Source organism: Buteo buteo, chromosome 12 (assembly GCF_964188355.1).
Source record: "Buteo buteo chromosome 12, bButBut1.hap1.1, whole genome shotgun sequence".
Lineage (NCBI taxonomy): Eukaryota > Metazoa > Chordata > Aves > Accipitriformes > Accipitridae > Buteo > Buteo buteo.
This window is the reverse complement of record NC_134182.1, coordinates 34,188,414-34,205,218: the sequence shown is the minus strand read 5'-3', so window position 1 is coordinate 34,205,218 and position 16,805 is coordinate 34,188,414. Positions and strand designations below refer to the sequence as shown.

At 42.7% G+C, this 16,805-nt stretch overlaps 1 protein-coding gene across 5 annotated transcripts in view; it reads right to left on the bottom strand.

The window, feature by feature from the left end:
• Positions 1-10,985: 10,985 nt before the first annotated feature.
• The window catches only part of EGLN1 (egl-9 family hypoxia inducible factor 1), a 38,140-nt gene continuing 32,320 nt past the window's right edge, over positions 10,986-16,805 (bottom strand). The window contains exons 4-6 of one of the 5 annotated variants that reach the window (XR_012652533.1): positions 15,460-15,527; positions 13,360-13,783; positions 10,986-11,702 (exon numbers count right to left, since the gene is read on the bottom strand). Coding sequence is in view for 3 of the 5 variants with exons in the window: in XM_075043285.1 (XP_074899386.1) it covers positions 13,719-13,783; positions 15,460-15,527 (133 nt within the window). In the remaining 2 variants the exon portion in view is untranslated. Of the gene's footprint in view, positions 13,784-14,270; positions 14,837-15,459; positions 15,528-16,805 lie in introns of those variants that run through there. The other 4 variants (XR_012652534.1, XM_075043285.1, XM_075043286.1 and 1 more) reach the window with 4 other exon arrangements.

Below are 16,805 nucleotides of genomic sequence, written 5' to 3'. Positions count from 1 at the left end.
TGTTAATTTTCCATACTTCCTTCTTAAAACTGCAGTATCTGTCAGTGTTCCCAGTGAAACTTGACTTTTACAAGGACAGTACTACTCAGAAGTATTTGTACTATCATACATTTTTAAGATGAGGACTAGATTCATATCATGAATGGTCTCTCACACCATGAAGCATTTGTTTGAGAGATTTCCCTTACTATTGTTCTCATCAGTTTCCTGGTTTGTCTTTCCCACTGCAACTGATAAAGAGTAAAGAAGGGAGGATTGTGGATATTGTTAAATGGATTTTTTTTTTCCAGTGTCTTCTTTTACATCAATGGCGTTCATTTGAACAATAAGTAGAAAACAAATGTGGGAATCGACCTGTAGAATTCAGTGAGTAGTATAGCCTGTTGGGGCAGGGGGGAACGTAAGCTTTAGGCAAGTCCTGTCTCAAATATACAAAAGTCCTGAAATAGATCTGTTTTCAAAACAATTGAGCAATTTTGGACCGGCTGTGGAAAAACATCACCTCTGCCCATGCATGCTTTTACAATGAAGTATTATGATGCAAGATCTTTCTTAGACAGAGAGAAAGGTGACGAAGAGCTGAGTGGATAGGCTTTGCAGTTGCTATCTATTGCAGGCTATTGTTAACGAGTCATGGCCTTGTTTTTTTGGATATGTTACTGTGAATGCTGTTTCTGTAAGATTTTGTTTTTGAATACAGTATCCTTCCTACAACAACAACGACTACCAGTATGTTTTTCAAATATTCTGGTAAATTTGGGTCAAAGGTGAGAAATTTCATCTTCTACATCAGTTGACTTTGTCCTGAGTGAGTTTAGATACTGTCTATAACAACACAAACTAGTAATGAATCTTGAATGAACATGCTTCACTGAACTGCAAAATAAGTTGCATGACTGGAAATCTGAGAAATGAGTTAATGTACTTGATTTCTGAGACAATTCAGGTATGAGAGGTCAAACGTGTGTGTGCTATTTGTCAACAAATGTTTCTGCAAACTGAAGGCAAAACCAATCTTATTCTGTGGTGATCTACTGGAATTGCTCAGAATGATTCAGATAACGTTTCCTGAGGTTAAACTACCTAAGTGGGGGTTATTTAGCTATTTCATTATTACAATAAAAGGCTGCTCTTACATTGCCTTGAAACTGGTTATCGGGAAAGAAATCTTGAAGATCAAATATTTTTAAGTATTTTTTACTTTATGGAAATGTTACCTAGGAAGTTTTCCTAATACTTGATGAGGTCTGATGAAGGAGGAGGAGGTAGAATTTTTCTCTGGACTAATAAAAATGAATTAGTATCTTGCAAGAAGAGATGCAATAGAAATAGTCTGCTTTATAACATGTTTTAAAGGTGATAATTTGCGTTCCTCTATACTTTACCTTCTCCAGTAGTCCAACCACTATTTGTTTTCACTTGGGATATCTAGGTCGCATGGGAAGTGTTTTCTTACAGCAAGTTCAATCCTAATGCCTGTGCATAAGCTGATGAGCAGGCTATTTACGTCTAGGTGGAAGTACACTTCTCAGACAGGGCAGGTGCTGCTGCTCAAACTGTGTAGGAATTGGTTACCTGACCCTCCTTTCTAGGAACGTTTTTCAAGAGAACAACTACACGTTGTTCATTTGGAACAGGCTGTGCTACCTGCCCCTGCTCCACTGTTAGTAATAAAGGATACTGGGTAATAGTATTTTAAAAATCAAAGGCTAGAGAGGGCTTAGTTGTAACTGGACAACTAGTGAATAATTCCTGAAATACAAAGTAGCTATTCAAACTCCAAGCTTCTCTTGCTGCAGCAGCAGGATGTGCAATAGAGTAAATGGCTCGTAGGGATTTTCTTCTTTCTCACGTGTTCTGGAGCCCCTCGATTCTGTTGTATTTTCCATACGTGCAGCTTCCCTGTACATCCTTAAAGTAAAGCAAGTTACACTGTACTGAAGGGTGACAGCAGGAAAGAACAAACGGTGAGTGTCTGAGAAAAAGCGAGGTGGACGTCTCTTCTCAAGTGGCTGGAGGAATTCGTGGTGGTGAGGGATGATGCGGACTGCTCTGGCTGGGAATGTTAAGAAACTGCCACCACAGCTGTTTGCTTCATCACTGCTGGATCCGCTCGTCCTTGAACACGGTGTCCATGCATCAGCTGTCGCGTTTTGCCACCTTAAATTGCAAGGCCACTAAAAGGTTGGACTGGGTGACCTCCTGAGGTTACATCTGACCTACACTATGAGCGTGTGCTTGTTGCTGCCTGACACAGTAATGCCGGCCGTGAAACAGCTGCTCTCCAGCAGCATTCGTGAATTTTACACTCCAAACTACACTACCCAAGTTCTTACTTGCATGTGGATTATTACAGCTGTTTTGAGGTCTTGAGCTTAAAGAAACAACTGTTTGCATATGAACGTAAAGACTCTACCTTATATTACCCTTAAAGCATAGTTTGTGGGTAGACAGGCTGTGAAAGAGACTTGCACTTCAGTATGTGTGTGAAAATAACGCTGTGCGTGTTTTCATATATGGGTGTATATGGAAAAAAGTGCAAGACGCTAGGCTGTGTGGAGCTTTGGGATTCTTCAACAGGCCATTAGGCGGCACTCCTTGCACTTAAGGAATACTTATTTCTTCCACTCCAACCTTTACAGGGAAAGAACAGAAAGTACAGCATTAGCAGGCTTGTATTTCACCTACACCTGTGCTCCAGGCTGAAGATGGATTAGCAGAAACCCTGACTGGACCATGAAGAAGTTAAAGGAGGAGGAATGGGCAGGTGTGGGGGGGGGTCTGCAACTAGCTGGGAGTCGAGAAGTAAATTTACAACTAACTGGGTTTTCTGTGAGTGTTTCTTTCAGCTTTGCTGCAAGAGGGACTTGGAAGATGAGACAGTAGCTCCTTTTTCTAGTTCAGGGCTCAGTGAATAACCCAAAAGGCATCCTTTTGTGGTCTACATATACCGCACCACTTGCACCCACTGCAGCGAAAAATCTAATGTTCAGCACCATTTGGTATCAACCCAGCTCTGCAAGAGAGGCAGGACAGAGTTGTAGGAACTCAGAGGGGTTTATAAACCACAAAACTTAACTCCCACGCTTCAGCTAAGCGGGGGAGCTGGAGGGCTGTGACAGGCTGAGGAAAGGGTAGTGTAGTGTAGTGTACTGTAGGTGTGAAAGCTAAAAAAGGGAGATGGCCGTGGCCTTAATCCCTCTGTTCCCTTTTAGCTTCTGCCAGGCCAGGCTGCTTTAAGACTAGATTAAGTTACTAAGAAGGTGCAGGAGCTTGGCCTGAATAGCTCACCCTGTCTCTGTCCCATCCATTCCCCTTTCATTCACATCGTTTCATCTGCTTTTTTGTCCTAATAAGAAGTAAGTCTTAGACCTGACATTTCATAAACTGCATAAGAAAGAATGTTTGAAGGAGCAAAAACCAACAAATATTTGGCTCCCCCATTGCTTAATTTAGAAGCAGTAAATACTTTATTTTTCTTTAAATGACATCAATCTCTAGACCATAATTTCTGTGTTCACTGCAAGTACCTTCTCTTCAGAGATCTGTCACTAGTCACATAGAAAGTCTGGGGTAAGATGTGGACTAGAGCTCAGTGAAGTCCTGGTACAGTATCTTCGCTAGAGGAATATGGTTCGGCTGGGGTTTTTAATTCTTCTGGTAGCTTCATCCAGCAACTTACTTACTAATGGGAGGAACAGCCATGGGGCTTCTCTGCTCTTTCTCCACTGCTTTGGTCCCCTCCTTTGCCTTCTCACTGACCACCCTGGTCCCTTCCCAGAAGCATCCCAGCAATAATCCACATTCTTCCCAGAAGGATCCGCTCGGTGGGTGTGCTGCCACCCATGTGTGATTCACCAGGAGGGTGTGGGTTGTGTTTTGGGAGAGCCACAAAGCAAAAAAGCTGTACAAAACCCTTGCTCGGAGGATGCACTTGCTTGGAGCCAGTGCCCTGTGGGACGCAGCCTGCCCGCAGCACCCACACGTGGCTTGAGGAAGCCCTGGCCATTTTGGTCAACTCGAGGGCAGCGCTTCTCAGCGGTTTATTTTTTTAACGCCCCTTCATTTTGAGCACAGCCTACCAAATCCAATGGTTTTGGCCTGTTCCAGGTGCAACCCAGCACACACTTGCTCTTTTACAGGCATTACTCCTAAGAGTCTTAGGGGCTGTGGTATTTACAGTGCCCAGCTGGTTTTCAACCAACAGCAAGACAAACTCCCTGGTGTGTGGCAGGACCACACAACTTGGCACGGGCTGCTCCAGATAAGGCGGCGGTGGAAGGCTACGGTACGAAATCTGGGCTGGAAGATGGAGAATGGAAACATGTCCGAAGGGAAGAGTCGTCCTCAGGATAAAACACCCGAGGGGCTTCAGAGAGGATGGCACCTGTACCAGGTGGGGTATGGAAAGCTGCGAGTAAGGGACTTCGGTCTTAAATCTGCTGTCTTCTGCAGGATATGCTGCTAAGAATTATTTGGGTTATTCCTTTGATTTGCATTTAGCAATGCCTATATAGGAAATGTGATTTAAACACAAGAAATAGCTTTATTACAGTGAGGGTGGTCAAACACAGGAACAGGTTGCCTGGAGATGTTGTGGAGTCTCCATCCTTGAAGATACTCAAACCCCAATGGGACGTGGTCCTGGGCAGCCAGCTCAAGGGCAGGGGAGCTGGACCAGACCCTCTCCAGGAGCCCCTTCCCACCTCCGCAGTCCTGGGTTTCTGCCTAACAACCCCACGAGCACTTCAGGACAGAGGGAAATTACAGCTGAAGGCAGTTAGCATCCACCTGCTTGCCTTTGGGCTGCCACAGGAGTGCTCACATCATCCCTAACCATCAGTTTATTTCCAGCTGCACCATTTCTTCCTCTCCCTGCAAGGTTTGCCATGGGCAGCTCTTGTCACCGCCACCACCCAGATCATGTCCACGAGGGAGAAGTTCGCCCACCGTGCATCAGAGACTGGATGACTTCAGGCAGGAGCCAGGCATTCGTCAGGGGACAAAGACGGGTGTGAGAAAGCTCTGCCCTGCCAAGCTGGATCACCACGGCTCACAGCCTGCCCTGGAAAGGCAGATTTTAATTGCTGCTTCCTTGCCGAGCCACGCTGGGAGTTGGGGGGGGAGGATTATCAGCCCTGCAGATGGCGTGAATTAAAGCTCAGATGTAATTAACTCTGACTGTACCTGTAAGAGATTTAGAAGGCAGGAAAAGCATCAGATGACAGGAGATGGGAGGTATTTCAGGCACTGCAAAACCCTAAAAAGACTATTCAAGCTAGCTGGCAACATTTCCCAGGCAATTTGGTAAAGAGGACACCACCCAAGAGGTCTTACTGCTAATGTTCAGGCTGACACTTGAGTCTTTAAATGCAGTTTTGTCAAAGCAGACAGATGTCCCAAGTGGTAAGTGATGCCATGGCTTTGGAGCTGTTTGCAAGGCGTTACAGACACAAGCATCCCCTGAAGGAATAAGGAGACCTCAGTTTGGAGGAAAACAGAAAAATTGCCTTAATGCAGCCTTTCTCTTAGTCCCTTTACAGGCTCCAGAAGTGTTACCTTCCCCCAAGACTCTTCTGCGGCTTTGCACCCTCAGCAGCACAGGCGCTGAGCCACCGCCTAGGGTCAGCGTCAGTCCATGCCCACCCTGCAGCAGGTACGGAGGGAAACGCTGCCTTAACTTCTTTAGGAAGAGGAGAGGGACTGGAGGTCTCTGCTGTTGGGCAAGCATCCTCACTCGGCTTTGAGTTGTTATATGATGGGTTGATGCCAGCCCTGAGCCTATTTTCACATGTGGCTGTGGATTTGTGTCAAAGTGTCAAATTTTAAGGAGATTGACAAGTACACGTCCTGTTTGTGAATCCTGCACCAGTTTCCAGTCTCCTTGTGTCTCTCCCTTTCCTTCTTCAATAGAAAGCCTCCCCAAGCTTGGTGTGAAACTGCTCCTGGGTGATGCGGGCATGGTTAGATACACTGAATTCAGTGCCAGCTGAAGGGTACGGCGCATGAACTGCCAGGGTTCAGCTGCGTCATGTATAATCCCCCCACCTCTGCCAAAAGAGAAGCACCCTCAGCAATTCACGATTAGTTTGCATCCCCGAGACGGTCAGCAGCTTGCCACACTGAGCTTTTGTGGAGCAAGCACCAGCTCAGGGCAGGTGGGAGCAGCGACCAGAGGCTACGCTGCTGCCCATGACTTGGTAGCCACTCTCAAGGCATTTTTTGCAATTCTCAGCCAAGGGTTTAGGTAGCACCTGACCACCTTGGAAAGGCAGGCACCAGGCTGCTGCCAGCCTTCATCTCAGAGTAAAAAATTAAACGCAAACATTTTCCCCAGCCAAGTATTTTCTAATTTAATCCGACAGCCGCACAAGGGGTGTAGCACAAAAGCCGGCAGCTCGGCTGGCAGCATGTGGGACACTTGGGGAGCTAAGGCAGCCTGGAAGGATGCAAAAGTGCCGGGTTAGCAAGGGGCAGGAGAGGCTCCGACGCGCGTGCGGGAGCAGAAATGGCAAAGGAATGTGCCGGGGAGGTCAGAAGCAGAGCTGTTGTTCTCTGCGCACTCTCGCCTGAGGAAACTAGAGCAAATTTGCAAACCTACTATAAGCACTGGAAGTGTAACCAACCACTTCCCCTACTACTCCATCCCTGCACCGGTGGATGTTTTTAGTTGTAGTTAAAGCTGCCTCGTGAGTACCTCGACGAGAGCTTACGCCATTGTAATCAACAACAAAAACAGCCTCCTGACCAAAATACACATCCTTTGATCGCTACAAGTTATTTTAACTTTTGTTTGTGCAGCACAACATCCTCCCCCTAAAATAGAGCGACTTGTCTTTGTCTTCTCTAGGACACTAAAAACGCCTTTTTCTGCTCTTACGGAGCAGCCTTGTCCCGGTGAGGACACCAGGGGGACCCAGTCACTCGCTCTTGCTTCCAGCTGTCCCTGGGAGCCGGTTCCCAAAGCATCCCTGCATCCCTGCATCCCTCCATCCCCGCATCCCTCCATCCCTGCATCCCCGCATCCCTCCATCCCCAGTAACAGCCGTGGCCATGGGCACCTTCCCTGAGCCACACACGACAACGATCACACAAAACCTCCCCTCTGTGTTCTCCTGGACTTGTATAAGCCTAATTTTTACCATAAAATGCATGCCTTCCCAGGTTATGGCACTGCGTGACACTGCATGGTGATGAAGTTGCAGCGACTCTTAACTATATACAGTTGTTTCCTGCTTGTGCTATTTTAAAGGGGTTTCTTAGAGACTAAATGTTCTCAGAGTCTAAGTGGGGAAAAAGAAAAGTAATCAAAGAAGTTTAGAAATTGCTACCTACATCCCCTTAAAGCATTCTACATACAACAAAAATTTAAGACTGGAGAGAGTTAGCTTACTACAGCTTTTGCTTGTTCATTAAAATGCAGAACATGCACCCAGCACCGCATTACTTAGTGTTACATTGTGGCTGGGGAAGGGAAAGTGAAGGGAAAATAAATATGCCCAATCTGAGAGCTCAAACCTTGCTCTTTGCTATTGGGAACACCATCAACTGGACTCTAATCGCAGAAAACAGATTCTGCTAATACCTATGGCCTCGATTCCCTTTGCCAAATGTTAGCGCTGTCCACAATCATTTTCCTTGGAAAAATATTTCCACCTTGATGCCCAAGGATGTTGCCAAGTGCTCAAATAAAACCAGTTCTCAAATGTCTTTCAGTTCCAGCAACCCAAGGTACTGCCCTCACCCACAGCCAAGACCACACTTGTCAGGTTTAGGGGAGAAGCCGTTCAGTTTGTTGCTGGTTAGTGGTTCGCTGGGGCTTTTTGACACATTCACTCCTGTCTTCACTGTATGGAAAAACTTCTCAAGATTGCAACAGCAATTAATCAAGCTCCAAAATTCTAGTCTCCTTGTGTTTCTTAGAGCTACCACCATGTCCTCTGTTATAATGTAATCTTTATTAATAGCTTTACAAAGCTTGCTTACATACAGTAATGTAAGCAAGATACATTTACAACGCAAGTGACCTGCCTCAAGATAGTTCTGGTCATTTTTTTTTTTTTTTTTTTTGCTTGGCTTTTTGTTTAACACTTGCTTTCTTTAGGTAGTGAAATACCAGCTCACAACTCAATACAATATTCAGGTACTAGACTTTCTGTTTGTGAGTAGGAGTCAAATCTCTCCATTTTAGTTATTGTGGATTCATCTTTTATTTAAAAGCAAAAATAAAATTGAACCCTAATAGCCCTTGAAATCAGCCCAGAAGAACTGGTTCCACCCCAGCAAACCACACTGAGACACACACAGTCCCACAAGCAGCGCTGGATCCACATGGTGAATATTCAGAGATGACATTTTACTTCCCACCTCCAACTGCATTTGAAAGAAATCATGGCTTTCCAGTTTAGACACTGCCCTGAAGCAGTGAGGCACCTGTGTGTGATACCTGCAAGTTGTCAGTTCATCTGTGGGTTTTACATTCCCCCTCACTCAGGTGCGAGGCATGTCCTGCAAACTTTTAGCCACCTGAAGAGGCTGGTACTGGGCTTACAGGCTAAATGAGCTGGTCACCTTTTCCAGCATTTATCACCGTATTATATACAAGGTGGATATAGTAAATTCTCCAGAAGAACCCATAAACTATTACCAATAGAAGTTCAATCCTGAGCTGCACATTTAATAAGAAGGGAGAAAAAAATACGCAAAGCCCAACAACTTACAGCTGGCAGACAGACAAGGAAACCAACTCCTGGTTCAAGCCAAAAGTTACACACCTCTCATCTGCAGAGATAAAAATAAGCTATTTTGCAACACACATCTGTGAAAAGAAAGAATGGATGGGATGCATCAACAACTGTCTTTCCTGAGGCAAACATATTGTGTATTCTTTCTCTTCCCACTTCATTCCTCCCCAAAGCAAACAGCTATAGCATATTTTTTACTTGGCATGTTCCATATTCCATATTGTTTTATCTTGGTCTTGTACATCAGTCTCTTCCCATCCTACTTTACCATTCCTGTTCACCTCATTCCTTCCTCCCTGTCCTGCTGAGGACTTGAGTCTATCCCCAGTGGGTTGGTGATTTGCATCTCATCTGCCCCTTCCACTTTAATAGCCAACTCTTAGTATGTGGCTCATCCATTTGGGAGCCATAGGCTTTTTTTTTTTAATTATTTCAGGAAAGGGATAAATGTGCTGTATATTCACTCAACTTCAAAGCTATGGGGAAACACTTGATGGAAGTGAGTAGGTGGTAGCAAAAGTCAACAGAGCAAATTCTCTGGAACTGGTTTTGTCTGGTAGGACAGAGGACCTTGAACCTGCTACTGTCAGCTGCCACCCACCCCCACCAGACAGGGTCAGGCAACTTGGATTCAGCAGATGCTCCAGGGTGAACACAGCTCCTGCAGCAGTGTAACGCACACACAGACTTCAACGCATTTGAAGTAATTATTTACATTCAAACTTTACTTAACACCCGCAAAAAAAATCTAAGGGAGTATTTTATATGAAAGCTGATGATGGGAGACCCAAGTTTCTGCAGATCCATACCCCCCCACCCCAAAGAAAGCAGATGAGATCCAAATCCAGTAAGTCCCATGAATTTCTTCAAAGTCTTTGCTGCTCAGTACTACTACATTCCCACTATATATCTGCATGTGCATGCAGCTGTGTATCTGCACACCGGCCAGCAAGGTGCACACGCTGGACTTGTGGGGTTTGGAGACTTTGAGCTTGCCATTGTCACTTAGCACTCTCCTCTCTTCAAAGCATTCAGCAAGCACAAAATGGTACTTTCCAGCCTGATTATACTTATCAGTACGACTTAGAGATGTGATCTTCCCACTCCTGACCTTAAAGTGGTCAGCACAGCCAGATGTTTTACGGAAGATACAGGCTGTCAGCTGCTTCCTCTCAGGTTTGCAAGTGTCCTTCTTTTGAGAAACCCCCAAGAGAGACTCCCTCTTTCCCTGGTGCAGTGTTTGACTTCACTATGCAAAATGATCCCCCTGCATATTGTGCTCAACAATACAATAATTAAAAACAAAATAAAAAAATTCAGGTCTACTCAGGATGGTTGCTAGAAAGGATTCTTCCTTGTTCAATGTAAAACAAAGATGGGGAAGAGGCTATTTCAAGAGAACATGTAAGAAGTTATACAGCACTGAAGCATGGAAAAAGCCTGAAAGCACTTCGGGATCCGCTCAGTGCTGCTGCACTTAGGTTTCAGCCTAACACACTGGCAAGAACCACCACCTTAGAGCAGAACTGGGCACAACAGGTACCCAAGCGCCACGAAAGGTGCACTAAGGCTGGCAGACTCATCCAGAGATCCAGGTAACTCTTCCTGAACCATCACAAGAGACAAGCACACGCAGGGGGGCTTCACAAGAGTTAGAAAAACAGCAGAAGTGCAGCCAGCCAGATGTTTCCTTGATTACAATCATTATGAAGCTCATCAAAAAGCTTAGGGAAATGGTGTGGCATCTCAGTACGGGCCAGCATCTGTAGACTCTACCCCTTCTTCCGCCGTCTTCAAAGGGCTCATAATTCAGTGGGAGCCACGTACAGCTGAAGAGCTCCCACTAAACCTTACAAATCCTGTTTGAAGAGGACTTTCATTTTGCACCCCATGTACCTGTCAACAAAGTGGTGAATAAACTAGAGCTGCCTCTATGTCCTTCATCACTCTCCAGCCAGCCTAAACTTGGTGCTGTTTTTGAGGGAGAAAATAATCAGGAAAATGATCACCACACCCAGGTAACTGCAGGCAGTCTAAAAAAAAAAAAAAACCTCCCAAACCCCAGATCCTTCTCCAGAGCAGAAATAGCTCTGATTTAAAAATAAAAAACCCACAGCAAACCAAAACAAAACACCCCCCACAAACCCACCAAAAATCCACATGTCCCCTTTATCAGGAGGCATTTATAAATTAGTTGCTACGGAGTAGTTTTAAAAGTTACAAAGATTACAAATAACCACATAGTTTTCAAGAACCTTTATACATCATCTTTTTTTAATTAGATTAGCTTTACAAGCAACTTGAGAGCTCTTTCATAATGAACACTGCTTTTCAAATTACACAACTTTATAGGCAACCTGTAAATGAATCCTGAATTTCTTCGCCTGCTATAGATAAAGGTCTCATATTTCACAGCCAGCTAACATCATGAATAAAAATAACATTATGAAGCTTTATCTTTAACCAGGACTAGACACATACAGATCATAAGACAGTTTAAAAAATAGTTTTAAAACAAGGACCTGCTTGGTGATGCTCAAGACTGAATGTTCAACCGACATGAAATGAACAGTTTCTAAAGGACACGGAAGAAATGGCTGACCTGATTGGTTGACCCTATTGTAACGACTTACATGGAGTGAAAAATTAAGCACTTTTTAAACCTGTCTGGCAAGCACAAACCTACAGTGTGATTAGAATTTGATACGCCATGTAACTGCAGAAGTTTGAATTACAGAGGGAGTGAAATGAGTTTAAAGGCTTATGCTTACATTTCTAAAACAAAATCAACCAAACCTCTGATAAAGTAGCACTAAAGAAGATGAAGTAGAAGAGGTGGCTTTTTTTGCTTGTTTCATTAGTAGCCTAAATGCACTGCAGACCAGACAGTAATGAAGATTTGCACTCCTTGGCCAGGTTGGCAGAGGCACTTACAGTAAAGGTATCCTGTCTGTTTTTCTGGGAAGAAAAGAGGAAAGAGGAAGAGAACTGTAAAGGGCAAGAACTTACTTAAAAAAAAAAAAAAAAAAAAAGAAAAAAAAAAAAAGAAAAAGAAGGAAAAGCAAAGTAAAAAAACCCCTGGGATTTCTGTTGGTTCTCCTAAATGATATACGAATACTGATTTTTTTCCCCCCTTCTGTCAGTTTGTTACTAAACAATTAGCTTTTTCATGTTTTACATGAACAATAGTAATCTTTTTAATAAAAAATTACTGAGCTTTCCATAGAAAAGGTCTCTAATTGAATACAAACTATACAGATGCTAAAATTGTCACAAGTTGTAATATATACAGAAATATTTCTGTACACTCACATTATTTTGGCTAAGTAAGGAAATAAGGACAGATAGAAAACTGCAGTGGATAAGTTGATCAACCCCCAAACTCCTATAAATATGAATGCTGTCTTTCATCGGTTTGCTTTTGTTTTCTCAAGCTTTTAAAGCTCAGGGAAAAAAAAAGAAAGAAGAGGAGGGGAAAAAATAATAATTAAAAAAAAATATCAGCGTCCAAAACATTCATTTCTTAAAAATAAGAGTATCAAAGTTTCTGCACATCTCACTTCTATTCTGTGATGTCCCCTCTCCTTGATAAAATGAAAACAATGTAAAAGAAAGTAAATGTTTTCTTACTAAATATATTCCTCAGTACTGATCAAAGGGCAGTGCCTTTTGAAATCCTTCAGCACAGCAAAAACCTAGAGATGTATTGCACAAGGAGCCTACAGTGATGCACTTCAGCTTCAGTGTGCTGACTGTCTCCTTGATACTATATAATAGATCAAGGTGTCAACTTACAGACTGCATGGGACACCAACATTTGAAAAGGAAATTAAAAAAAAAGGTGAATTTTAGATATTCTATTAACTTATATACAAAGGAAAGGGCAGTGGCAAGTATTCTTTAGAAAAGGGAGAAAGCTCAAAATTTTCTGTCAAGTACGTAAGGAGGTTCTGGGTACCTCTAATAGCCTAGGAAAGCCCTTGTATATTCTTGCAACTTGATGGTATTTACCAGGTCCCCAAAACCAATGACAGCAACCGATAGTGTCAAGTTCACTTAGTGCCAGTCACTTAAAAAAACCCCCACAAAACAAAACAAACACCACCCCCCCCAAAACAAAACAAAAAAAAAAAACAAACCAAAAAACAAAGAAGAGACAGAAACTTCCCCTCTGTGGATTCAACACATAAAACCACAAACTGAATGTTACTAATAGCGAGATACTGATTTGCTTCTGTTAATAAGGTTCAAGAGGACATAGTCAAAAAAACAATACAGCAGCAATCTTTAAAAGTTAAGATTAGTGTGAGATATGATATAAAACAATCAGGTTTTTAGCTGGTAATTAAAGTGCTCCTTTTCTGACTTAAGGTGTAAAGAAAATTAAAGTGATTATCAGTTACTGGCAACCCTTACATTAAATTAGGTCTTTCATGGCAGAGGAGAACAGTATGAACAGTTTTACAAAAATAGATCCATGTTATTTTGGAGAATACTGTAATTTTTTTCTTTTTTTTTTTTTTTTTTCAGTTTTTCTTTTTTTTTTTTTTTTAAGACTCAATTTTGATAAACTGTACCTGGTCATACAAAAATTACCCAAAATTCAAACTTTTACCATATAAAAAAAGGGAGAGATGAATTGGATTCAGCTGGATGACAGGTCTGGCAAAATATAAGGATGGACAAATTCTATGTAGGGCACTTATTTATGTCCAGATGCATATGCTGTTTCTTACTGATTGCTTATCTTCTTCACATAAGCAGTCACAGGCCTGGAGTCACAATCACATAGTACAATGCTTCAGCAGTCAAAGAACCTTCTATTTGATGCAACATTGAAACACTGTTTGCTTCTTTATTAAAATGTTGGTTTGTTGTTGATTTTCCTTTATCTTGTTATTCACATTCAAAAGTTAATAGATAGCATCAAGATTTATCAGGGAGAATAGCAAGGGGAGTTGCTAAATCAAAGGCTTATAAAACGTCTTTCCCAACTGAGTCAGAAGGTTTATTAAGTTCAACCCTCACACCTTTTTCACCTGCAGAAATATGAAAAGGAAATTGGTATTATTTTTGACATTTATCAAAGTACAGTCTACAGAATTGCTACATCAATTTCTAGATTAGTTTTAAGAGAGTACTTCGAAGACTGTCTAGTACATCAGAATATCCAGAGTTTCTGTGTATTTACCTTTGTAAAGAAACTCTGAGGGATTTTTAAAATGCAACATTCCATTTGACTTGCTGCTAAAAAATAAACAAAACCAAACCACCAACCAATCCACACCTCTTCTGTCCTTTTTTCTAAAAATTGACCTAGATAACTTCAGATACCCCTGAATAAAAGTTTGACTGTCCAAACATTAACAGACACAGTATCCCATATTCAAGAAAAAAATCACACATATTCTGCATGGCTTTAGTTAGACTGACGCTAAGCCAAAAATGAATAGTTGTATATCTATAACTTACATAGTATATTATATTTATATATAAATATAATATAAATTATACATATATAATTTATGTTATATCTACTTTTTTATTTTATTGTCTGTAGAAAATAAAAAGTATCTTGCACAATTCTTGCTGCAGATACAGATCAAAGAATGCAATTTTAATTGCAAACAAAAATGGAAATCACAACAATATGATCATATAAATCAATTACAGGGCAAACCAATACTGAGATTTAAATATGCCCTCCAACCCAGCCTTCCCTCCTTAAGTGCCTGCAGTTTAGGGGGATCCTGGAAAGAGAGGGGGGACAGGGGGGACGGACGGACACCTCCCCTGCAGACACAAGCCCACCCAAACCGCTTCCCTGCACTCTCTCTGAAACAGCAGCAGCTGAAGCTGCGTGGAAATAACCCCAACAGCTCCGATCTGGACACGAAGCCCAGCTTATGGACAGACAGACGGGCTTCCTGCTCCAGTCGCCTAACAGCAAGGAATGGAAATCTCATTCGGAAGTGACTGGCACATGTCTTCGACATCACTGGTTTCAGAGCTCTTGACAAAACCACGGAGAAACTGGCCGCGTGCACACGTGCCCTTGCAGTACGCCTGATTTTGGTTTATTTTTCAAACTACTGTAACAAACGCAAAATCGTGATGGCAATTACAAACATGACAGAAGTCCTAGGCCATTTCTCCTTATAATGCTAATTTGAACAGGAAAATTAGATCAACTTCCTCTTGAGGGAGAAGCCAGAAAAGGAAAACAGATGCTAGATATGTGGAATTGGAAATAGAGGAAGTAACTCCATTCTTTGATTCCAGATTTTAATTTTAGGCTTTTGTTTTTCCAATACAGATTCTAGTCAAGTTAAGTTGCATTCACTTGCTGAATCGCTATATTCGATCAAAACTATTTCCAGGGCTCTCAGTTCTGCAGCGCCTCACAGTCTTGGGTGTATTTATCCTCCGCAGCTATTAGGGAGGCAAGACGAGGGAGAAGCTGTATCCCCCATATAAAAATACTGCGCAGCCTCAGGTCTCAGAGGAAGCACGAGCAGGACAAGGCACTGACCTGGATTTCCCAAGTCACTGTCTAGCAGCTCAACCACTGGGTCACCTTTCCCTGTAAAACCTGACTCCAAGTTACGCCGTTTTTCTCCCCCTTTTTGTGCACAGGGTGGGCCAAGGAGATGAGGCTGCGCTACGTAGCTATTCTTCCAGCAAAAAAGAACACAGAAGATATTAACAAGATTACCTGTTAGATATTTTACTTTAGCTCGTGCTCTTTCATCTGCATCAAAATACCAGACTGTTATTGCGTACCTAGGGAAACGGATGGAAAAAGAACTCCTGAACTATGAAGAAAAAAAAAACAGTGAAGCACTTGAGATAAAACACAGCCTAAATGAGATGATACCTCAGCAGTCTGACAGAAGAAAGATTTCATAAAACACAAAGCAAGAAGTTTGGTTTTGGTTTTTTTTCTATCAGTAGGTATCGTTTGAACAGTCATTGAAAGGGTGACACTGATGCTGTAAGTTTACACTTCTTTTTCCTGATGAGTTGCTATTACGGGTCTCACCCAGAACCTGTAATATAGTCTCCGTCCGTATCACCTTACCCTGTGACCTCATCTTTTACTTTACTCGGTCAAGTCCAGCACTGAGTCACACTGCAAGAACCTCTTTTTTTGGACATTCGCTGTAAGGGATAATTAACTACCTCTTCTTACACAGCTCCTCTGGTTTTCCACTGCCCACAGAGGATTTAAATATGAAATGCCAGCTATTGAGAAAAGACTTTAAGGAGCTTTAGTAAATGGCATTTCACCCTCTGACTCTGGTCAGAGCACAAAGGGGGAGGGCAGAGCGATACAGCCTCCTGAAAGGCTGCAAGAGGACACGCCGATGGCAATTCAAGTTACTTCTTGCAAAGGTACTGGTGTTATCTCGCAGCTCCAGCCAATGTTCAGCGCTCTGGCCATCCAAACGTGTTGGGACATGGGCAACAGGAAGCCTGGATCAGCGACTCCAATGATTCACCTATTAACATTATCTGGAAACGCCACTCAAGATGTGGGGGCACTGAATGCAGGTACCTTTAGCATCATCCACTGCCCTACACTGAAGGACAAAGGAGATATCAAGCTCCCCCTGTGACTCAGACTGGGAGCAGCAACTCTAATACTCCAAAGAAAGAAAAGATTTGTGTATCAATGGTCGTTTCTGCCCCACAGCCCTCTCCCAATTCCCAAAACTAGAAAGTTGTGGCTTAGTTTGAAAATGACTATTTTCTAATGACTCTCTCGCAACAAGATGGGACATAAAACTGAGTACTTAATCTTCCAGTAACATAGTAAGGTGCTAAGGACACAGGGAAGGGAGAAGCCATAAAGCCATTATGGAGAAATAATGAAGACAACAACCCTTGGCCAAGGTGGTGTCTGCTTATGGCTCTGCAAGCTCCTACCCAGTTCTGCCAAGTACATGCTCAGAAACTTCTGGTGTTTCCAGTCTTCCCTCCTACCCATCCAAGAGGATGTTTTCTCCAAAATAAGAGATCAGACATTGATACAAACTCAGCAGCACAGCAGAGGACTAA